This window comes from Schistocerca cancellata, chromosome 9 (genome assembly GCF_023864275.1).
Source record: "Schistocerca cancellata isolate TAMUIC-IGC-003103 chromosome 9, iqSchCanc2.1, whole genome shotgun sequence".
In the NCBI taxonomy this organism is placed as follows: domain Eukaryota; kingdom Metazoa; phylum Arthropoda; class Insecta; order Orthoptera; family Acrididae; genus Schistocerca; species Schistocerca cancellata.
Window position 1 is genome coordinate 91,789,425 of NC_064634.1, and position 10,417 is coordinate 91,799,841.

A 10,417-nucleotide genomic window follows, 5' to 3' on the forward strand; every position below is an offset into this window, starting at 1 on the left:
ATGGGTTTTTACTCAGAAGCACACCTAAACTTATTATCAAAAGTATGATCGTGTAGGGTATCAGACGAAATTTGTGACTGGATTGAGGATTCCTTGGTAGGGGAGATGTAGCATGTTTTCTTGGAGAGAGTGTCATGACAGATGTAGAAGTGGCTGTGGGTATACCCTAGGGAAGTGTGCTGGGTCCCTTGCTGTTCACGTTGTATATTAATGATGTTACAGGGATGGAAAATAGCAACCTCACAATTTTCGCAGATAATGTAGTTGTCTACAACGAAGTGCAGTCCGAACAAAGCTGTACAAATATTAGTCAGAGGGATTTTAAAGTCATGCAAAGATTGGCAACTTGTTTCACGTGTACAGAAATGTAAAACTGGGTATTTCACAAAACAGCCCATAGTGTCCTACGAATGTAATAATATTAGTAAGTCACAGTCGGAATCTTTAAACTCATGCAAATAACTGGGTGTAAAACGTACTAGAGAAATGGAATGGAACAATCACATAGGTTCATTCGTAGGTAAAGTCAGGAAGCAGACTTCGGTTAGTTGGTAGAATACAATCAGTCTACAAATGATATTGTTAACAACACATCCTACTACATCGCTCAAGTATGTGGGACTCATACCAAATAGGAATAACAGGAGACATTGAACATATACAGCTAAGGGCAGGGGAGGTGAAAGAACTAAGCCGGCAGGCTCTTGAACATAGACAGAAACTATTCTGAGAAAGTCTACTCAGGAAGTTTAGAGAAACGGCTTTATGTGATGACTCTAGGAATATAGTACAGCCTCCTACTTATCCCTCCCATGGGAACGTGGTGTCAAGAATAGACTTGCTGAGCCATGCACTGATAGACTGAAATAATCATTCTTTCCATATTAAATACATAAATGGAATGAAAAAACACCCTAATAATTGGTAAGTATGACGCACCGCCTGCCATGCACTTCACCTCGAAGTTAAAGCAATTACAGCCCTCAGTCACAAAATTTTTTTGACCAGGTTTCAACACTTCTATGAGTCCCTTCATCAGCAATTAAATACTAAAATTGGCCTATGACACAGATACAAAATTATGGGAAAAATATTTTTATATAAAAGTGTAGGTACTGACTAGCAGTACAGGAAAGAAACAGTACTTACATGTCACGTATAAGATAAATATCAAGCGAGAAAGGCTTCAAAAATTGAAAAAAGAATACACAGAAGGAACAATCACATAGGTTCAATCGTAGGTAAAGTCAGGAAGCAGACTTCGGTTAGTTGGTAGAATACAATCAGTCTACAAATGATATTGTTGACAACACATCCTACTACATCGCTCAAGTATGAGGGACTCATACCAAGTAGGAATAACAGGAGACATTGAACATATACAGCTAAGGGCAGGGGAGGTGAAAGAACTAAGCCGGCAGGCTCTTGAACATAGACTGCTGCTAATACATATGAAACCACAGGTAGGAACAGCAACTGCGGGAAGGTGAACATTACACAAGAGTACCACCTGGTAGTGCATCAACATACGTAGGCTACTTAACATTTAAAGTATATTCAGCTGGATGTTATGATGAACAGCATTTAGTACGTGAAGTAACAGGCAAAGTTTTATTTGACAGCAGCACACATGGTAACATTTTGTTTATGTGAAAACTTAGAAATACAGTTTGAAGACTGAAAACTGATTAACAGTACAAAAAGAAACAGAACTTACATGTCACGTTTTATGCGTGAAGACCAAGAACGAAGCGCTCGGATTAAAAAGAGTGTATAAGACAGGGATGCAAACTTTCGCCCCTACTATTCAGTCTACACATCGAAGAAGCGATGATGGAAATAAAAGGGAGGTTCAAGACTGGAATTAAAATTCAAGGACAAAGGACATCAGCGATAAAATTCCCTGTCAGTGTGAGTGAAGATGAACAGTATAATGACTAAAGAATATGAGTTGAGAGTAAATTGAAGAAAGGCGAAAGCAATGAGAAGTGACAGGAATGAGAGTAGCGAGAAATTTAATATCAGGATTGGTTATCACGAAGGAGATGAGGGTAAGGAATTCTGCTATCTATGCAGCAAATTAACCCATGACGGACGGAGGAAGGAGGACATAAAAATCAGACTAGCACTGCCAATAAGGGCTTTTATGACCAACAGGAGTATATTAATACCAAACAAAGGCCTTAAATTGAAGAAGAAATTTCTGAGAATGTAAATTTGGAACGCAGCATTGTATGTTAGTGAAACATGGACTGTGGAAAAACTGGAACAGAAGATAATGGAAGCATTTGACATGTGGTGGTGCAGAATAATGTAGAAAATTAGGTGTACTGGTAAGGTATTCACTGATAAAGTCGTGCACAGAGTCGATGAGGGAAAGAGTGTGAGGAAAACACTGGCAAGAAGAAAGGACAATATGGTAGGTTATCTGATAAACTTATCTCTACTGTTTAGGGGATATTATCGCTCTAGCTGTTGCATGCTTAAACTTACCTGAACGTAGTTGCATTAAGCAGTCCTTTGCGGTGCAATATGCACTCGTGCCAGTCTCCCTGCACATACATCTGTTACACCCCTTCATGAAGGTCGTTCCTGGCACACAAAATACTTCTTCGAAAAGACGATTTCCTGCTAGAAAAGAAAACAGTTATTAAAACAGCATCCCCATGTTACAGAAGGCAAGGTACTTCAAGTGAAATTTAGTATTCATTTCGAACACTTTATGTCATCACAGGGCAGTAAGTAATGCAATGCTGCTGACGTAACATGATTTTTATGCGGTATATGACACAGCCTCAACGATGTTCGCTTGTTTGCCAGGTAGCACCTCTGAAAATACGCTGCTTGACTGTTTCTGAGGAACAACTGACAGCTGGCCGTGGTGGCCGAGCAAGTCTAGGCGCTTCAGTCCGGAGCCGCGCGACTGCTACGGTCGCACGTTCGAATCCTGTCTCGGGCATGGATGTGTGTGATGTCCTTAGGTTAGCTAGGTTTAAGTAGTTCTAAGTTCTAGGGGACTGATGACCTCAGATGTTAAGTCCCATTGTGCTCAGAGCCATTTTTTTGAACAACTGAGACCTGTTAATCAACAACTGCCAGTCGCTACGGAACAACCGACAAATTGCCTGACGAATGACAGTAAAAGGAAATGTAGAGGAAAGGACGTGTTAACTGCAGCGAAGCCTGTGCAATAGCGATATGTATACATTCTACAGTACGTGCACTACGGTGTTTTAAGAAGTTTGCTGTATGGCCGATTAGTGCGACATTCCTTATGGTACGGCAACATGTCTGAAAGACACCATTTCAGTGCTGGCAGTCGAGGATGAGCATATAGATCGATACGTAGCCCTAGTAGGGAAAAGGAACAAATATCACACTCCGACACCGGTAGCGGCACATCTTGCAAGCGTGTCTTTGCCAGAATCATTTCGCTACGATTAAATCAGGATGTTTTGTATGCTCAGAAGCCTGTTATATGGAACTCTCTTCATCCACTCCATCGTCAAGAAAGAGATAGTTATCGTAGGGAACTGGTTGTTTGGGGTCAGCAACTATAGTGCAGACTGGTGTTCTCTGACCAATCCCATTTGACAATGTAAGTGATTGTGCCCACCAGTTACAGTGGAGAGAGCCGGGAACATGTTAGTCACAGTGGAATGTTCATATACGTAATCGACATGATCAAGGAGTTTTCGTGTGAGTAGACGTTATACACAATGGGTAAACACCGCTGCATGTCTTTGCACGAGGTAACTTTACGGCACAACGGCATTGTAGGGAGATTATTCAGGACCATGTCCACCTGTTTAGGGGTGCGGTGGGTCCCGTTTTTCTGTTTATGGGTGACAAATCCCACCCAGACAGGGCCACTGAGGTACTGCACACACTGGAAAATGAAGGTATTGAACGTATGGAATGTCCTATGTACCCCTCTGCTCTAAGCCCTATAGGGCAAGCCTGGGATATTCTTGGCAGACGTGTTTGTCAACGAACAGCAGCCGTCCGAATCTTGAAAGAACTGTAAACCACCTTGAGAGACAAGTGTGACAATATCCTCCAAGAACTCCTCTGCATTTTGGTAGCTCGAATAAGTAACAGGTGCAAAATGTGCATGTCATTCGTCATCGCCTGCGATTATTCCTCTCCAACAATGTTTCTTTTCCTTAGAAATAGTCAAGCGTTGTAAATCTAAACATCAAATTTAATTTAATTACTAGGGAAATTTAAGACTTTTAATTGTTGTAAGCATAAAGTGGAACGTTAGATATCACTTCACGTCCCTGGAAGATACCTGAGACATCTTAATCTTGCAGGTTACACTGTGCTGTTGGTTTCACGTGCAGGTAATATTTAACAACGAATGTAGTGACTGAACACTGATAGTTTGAAATTAACAGACTATTAAATTAATTAATAAGGAAAATATATTTTACAGTGAACTAATGTTCTATTTCCCACATACGAAGAAAATGACTGGTTCGACCTGTAAAAAGTTTTTGTGCTCTACAATCCTAAGGCAGGTTCCATGTGGTTCTGTGCGCTAGTGTATTCTCTGCAAGTGATGCTCTTCATCTTCTTACAAATTATTATTCTTACAAACTATTATTTTCCTACAAACTTTTCAACTAGTCACTTACAGATGCAAGCCACAAAAAGCAAAAAAAATTATTAAAAATGTTGTACTAAAATTATATGCTGCGAATCATATGTCAAATTCTTTTTACCATACATTGCCACATATACAAGTATATCTTTCCGAATTTTATCATTAAAATTTGCACACAGCTTCATTGTAGTTTTCTGTGTAGCTATCACATTCATTCTTCTAGACATATTTATAACACAGACAGGATAATTTTCAATAAAGATGAATGGACTCACATTAACATCACCATTCAATTGTGTAGGTCTCTTAAAATCTAAGAAAGCATCATAAGCTCTTAAATAATTATTTGGCGGATCTAGATTCCACATTTCTTGAGGAAAAATTTCGTTTCTGCCATTTTTAATAATGATATTCTGTAATTTAACATGATCGAATAAGGAAGAGTCAAATAACAGATTATATTTCTTTTTCGTCTGGAAAGCAGCGAAAATGAAATAAGGCATATAAAATTCCGCAGTTATAGAAATTTGTAAAATCTAACGCAAAATTTCTTTTTTCATCAAATCCTACAATCTCTACAGTCTGTGGTTCAAAGAAAGATATGGGAATTTTTGGATTTTTAAGTCTATGAGTATAAGCACAATGAAAAGATAGCTACATACATTGGAAATAATGAAGAAATCATTCCATTAGATAAATGTGAATATAATTCAGTTGTTGTATTTGATGATTTCATTCTAGAAAATCAAGATATCGTTAGATAATATTTTACTAGAGGAAGACATAAAGGAATAGATTGTTTTTACTTTGCTCAAACTTACTCAAAAATACCAAAACAATTAGTAAGACATAGCCTAATTTTTTAAAATATATTTAGACAAATGTTAAAAATTTAAATCCTATTCATCACGAATTTGTTGCTGGAGATTTAAAGTTTGATAATTTTAAAGAAATGTGTAGCAAATGTTGGAATGATGAATTTGGATTTTTCTGAATAAATGCGTCTAGAAAAACAAATGAAGGTAACCTTAGAAATAAAATAGAACAATTCTTAACAACATAAATATTTTAATCAATGATTTTTATTCATAAATAAATGTTTGCAAAGTACGATCAAGAAATGGTTAAAAAAAGCCAGAGAGAACAGGAGAGTAACAGAACATTTAAAGGAAGAGTTTAAAAAATGGAAAAAACAGCCAAGAACAGAGCATGACAATTTTAAAAAAGAAGATCAACCAGTTATCGATGCTGTTGAACAAGTAAAACAAGGAATCGAAGGACTGGGTGACAATGTTTTGAAAGCTATTGAAGAAAATAGAGAAGTTGAAAAACAAATGGTTCCTTAATATTTTGAAAGTGATAAAAGAGATTATACATTAAGCGAGTTGGAAACAACAAAGTTGTTAGATAATTATGATGAAAGAAAACAGTTAAAAGACAAGGATGTTAAAGCAATAAACATAAGTGAAAGAATGTTAGAATAACACAATCATAGTGAAGATAAAGTTTTTGGATTAAAGCCTGCTGGTACATTTAAATTTGTTGGTAAATTACCTGAAAAATTTGAAGGCGATAAATTAACAAATGGTAATAGAACATATGAAAGAACTGATGGATTAATGAATCTTTTAACTAAACAGCAAATAACTATGGATGACATGAACACACTATTCACAAGTTCTGATCGCTCAAATTATGCCGATATATTTATTCAATCAGGAACTATATATTCTGATAATAATCCAAATAAAATAGAATCAAATACAGGTAATAAATTTAAATATTTGATAAAAGAGATTGTTGAACTTTGTTTTTCCAAATTTTCTAATTGTAAAGTTGAAAGACTCTATTAAAACTATTCCTGTGGATGTAAATATAATTGTATTTGGTGAAATAATTTAAAAGTTTAATAAATTTTATCTATATATAAATGGACAACCACACTTTGCATGACTATCACATTTATTGTTTGAAGTGTAAGTAATTTACTGATACACATAATCCACATAGAGTAACAACTAAAAATAGAAGACAAAGAATTGAAGGTCTTTGTACAATTTGTGAAATGACGAAAAGTAAATTCGTAATACAAAATTTGTGAGTGGTAATATTCGTGAAGACATAATGAATAAATTACATAAGCCAATGAGAAAAATTTTACATGAAGAAATGTAACTTCTCTGGATCCAGATGATTTATGCCATGCCAACTTAGTCGAAATGGATTCAGGCAATTTGAACGGAATTTCGAACATAAATCGAAGATACTAATATTTTTTGACTGTTATCAATGTATTTTCAAAATTTGCTTGGGCTGTTCCTAGTAAAGATAAAACAGGTAAGAATGTGGCTGATGCATTCGAAAAAATATTCAGCTCCAGGAGACCAAAAAATATGCCAACAGATGATGGTAAAAAATTTTATTACAAAGAATTTAAAGAACTGATGAAGAAATTTAACATTACTCATTATTCAACTTTTTCAGAATTAAAAGCATCTGTTGTTGAACGATTTAACAAAACACTTATAGATAAGATGTGGAAGAAATTCGCTTTTCAAAGAATTATAAATGGTTACATTTAAAGATCTAATTGGTGAATACAATAAAACAGTTCATCGAACTATAAAAATGAAGCCAATAGAAGTTAATGAAAAGAACGATAAGATAGACATCATTGTGCCTAATGATAAGGCTAAATTTGAAAAAGGTGATAAAGTTAGAAGTAGTAAACTTAAAGGCCTTTTTGAAAAAGGATATACAGCAAATTGGTCAACAGAAATTATTGAAGATGTTTTTCATTCTAATCCGATCACATGTAAATTGAAAGATATCGAAGGTAATTTTTATGAAGAAGAGCTACAGAAAACGAGATATCCAGATGTATACTTAGTTGAAAGAGTTTAAAGAAAGAAAGGAGATAAAGTTTATGTTAAATGGTTAGGTTCTGATAATTCTCACAACAGTTAGGTAAATAAAGATAAAGTTATTTTATAAGTTAGACCAGGCAATAAGTGTAACTTCAGGTTACACATCTATTAAAAATTATTTCTATTTCAAGCTATCGTACAGTATGAATTCGAAAATTAACCATTTCATATTTTATAAATGTGTGTTATCCTGATGATGAAGATACAGTCTCTAATTCCATAAATCGATTAACTGACGAAGCTGTAAATGATTTATATAATTTGAAAGGTGATGAACTTTGTATTGTCTATGAATACTTTAAAAAGCAGAAAATTGACGGTCAGATTTTCCGACCATTGACTTTTGTAAATCAATAAGAAATTGTAACATTAATTTCTTTATGTGTAATCGGTTCTTTACAGCTTTCCCATTGTCTTAGTTCTTTAAAGCAATTACAGATCTTTGTGTTGTTAATGTGATGTTCAATTTTTATTCGATCCAACAATTGTAATCTAGTTCAACTTAAATTATTTTCATTTACGCAATCATCAAGAGCTTGATTTATTGTTTCTTTCAATTCTTCTTTCGTCAATTAGCTCTACTTCTTCAGGCGTTATCAGGTCTAAAGAGTACATTTTCTCTAAGTGATTTTTAGTTAGATCATTAATGTAGTCTAATGATAGGAGTTGTTTGGTAACGTTTAAGGACATGAAAGATTTTCTTTCTTTTTACAAACAACAACAACAACAGCAGTTAAACCATTTTAAAAAATGCATTGGCTGTCAACAAATTAGAGACCTTGGCTGTTTTTACGTAAGCCATACATCTAGGCACAAACTCGCAAGTAGATGTAAGACTTGTCAACTAGAATATACACAAAAAAGAAAAATAGAGTGTGAGTGTGGAAAAGAAGTACAGGGTTATTAATGTTCGATATGTGCCCCTTTAGTGATTCGGCAGACATCAAGCCGATAATCAAGTTCCTCCCACACTCGGCGCAGCATGTCCCCATCAATGAGTTCGAAAGCATCGAAGATGCGAGCTCACAGTTCTGGCACGTTTCTTCGTAGAGGAGGTTTAAACACTGAATCTTTTACATAACCCCACAGAAAGAAATCGCATGGGGTTAAGTCGGGAGAGCGTGGAGGCCATGACATGAATTGCTGATCATGATCTCCACCACGACCGATCCATCGGTTTTCCAATCTCCTGTTTAAGAAATGCCGAACATCATGATGGAAGTGCAGTGGAGCACCATCCTGTTGAAAGATGAAGTCAGCACTGTCGGTCTCCAGTTGTGGCATGAGCCAATTTTCCGTGGGCTACTCGTGAATCTTGCCCGCACGCGTTCAACCGTTTCTTCGCTCACTGCAGGCCGACCCGTTGATTTCCCCTTACAGAGGCATCCAGAAGCTTTAAACTGCGCATACCATCGCCGAATGGAGTTAGCAGTTGGTGGATCTTTGTTGAACTTCATCTTGAAGTGTCGTTGCACTGTTATGACTGACTGATGTGAGTGCATTTCAAGCACGACATACGCTTTCTCGGTTCCTGTCGCCATTTTGTCTCACTGCGCTCTCGAGCGCTCTGACGGCAGAAACGTGAAGTGCGGCTTCAGCCGAACAAAACTTTATGAGTTTTTCTACGTATCTGTAGTGTGTTGTGACCATATGTCAATAAATGGAGCTACAGTGAATTTATGAAATCGCTTCAATCATAAAAAGCGATCTCAGAAAACATTTACAGACAAGTACACACATTAAAAATGAACTACATACTTAGTATATTTAAAATTTATCTCTACTGTTGATTTCTAACTTTTTAAATCTATTAAAATCTATTTTAAATATATAAGTAGTCAACTTTGCTGCTGATTTCTAATTTTTCTAATCTATTAAAACTTATCTTAAATAAATTAGTAGCAATCTTTGTTGGATATTTCAAATTTTTCAAATCTATTAATATTTATCCTTAATAAATGGAAGCCTTTCTGAAAGGTTTTACAGTTGCTCAACTTTGCGATTACTACAGAATGAATAATTTACAGGGATATAGTGCACTTAGAAAGGATGGTCTTATCAACTTAATTATTTCAAATAATTTACCTCTTCCCACAAGAACTCTTGAAAAATTGAAAGTAAGTGAACTCAAAGCTAGAGCTAAAAATCTTGGTATTAAAGGACACAGTACATTAAAGAAATCAGATTTCATTAATGCCATTGTATTACAAGAGTTTGAATTTCATCGAGATGGATTCCTAAAAACTAGATTAAGACCAAAGTGTGTACTGAATATAAATAACTTTTACAGATTTGATGATGATATTATTGAAATTAAAGGATGGTCTGTTGAGTATAAAATTGTCTTTAACGATGCTAACATTCCAAACTGGATACTGCTAGTGAGAAAACAGATTACATAACGAAAGCATTAAGTTCCATGGTAGATGTGGCTAAAAAGAGGACTAATTTAAGGAAAGGAGATAAGCTGAATGTAACAGTCAATAATCCAAAACTGTTTTGTCCAATTTCTACAGGTTATCATGCATCAAATGATACTCAAGAATTCGTTCAAGTCTTATGCAATAAAATGAGGGATACCTTAACATCTGATGAAACTGTTGATGTGGCAGAAACATCGTTTAATATTCAGATGTTAGAAATTCCTACAGGTAGCGGGCTTAAAAAAATAATAAATCTAGCTGAAGACAAAAAGACTAAAAGGTGCATCACAAATATTAAAAATGATGATAATCTTTGCTGTCCTAGATCTGCAATTGTTGCTTTGACAAATGGAATAAAGAAAATCAGAGAAGGAGATAAATATAAATTACAGAAAGAGTTATCCAATATATTATGTAATCAGTTGGGTGAATACAATGAAGTAGGATTCACTTAAAAT

At 35.4% G+C, this 10,417-nt stretch overlaps 1 protein-coding gene across 1 annotated transcript in view; it reads right to left on the bottom strand.

The window, feature by feature from the left end:
* LOC126101208 (uncharacterized) overlaps window positions 1-2,627 on the bottom strand; it is a 111,743-nt gene extending 109,116 nt beyond the window's left edge. The window contains exon 1 of the mRNA XM_049911902.1: window positions 2,494-2,627. Coding sequence (XP_049767859.1) covers window positions 2,494-2,581 — 88 coding nt within the window. The 5' untranslated portion in view covers window positions 2,582-2,627. The remainder of the gene's footprint in view (window positions 1-2,493) is intronic.
* Window positions 2,628-10,417: the final 7,790 nt, after the last annotated feature.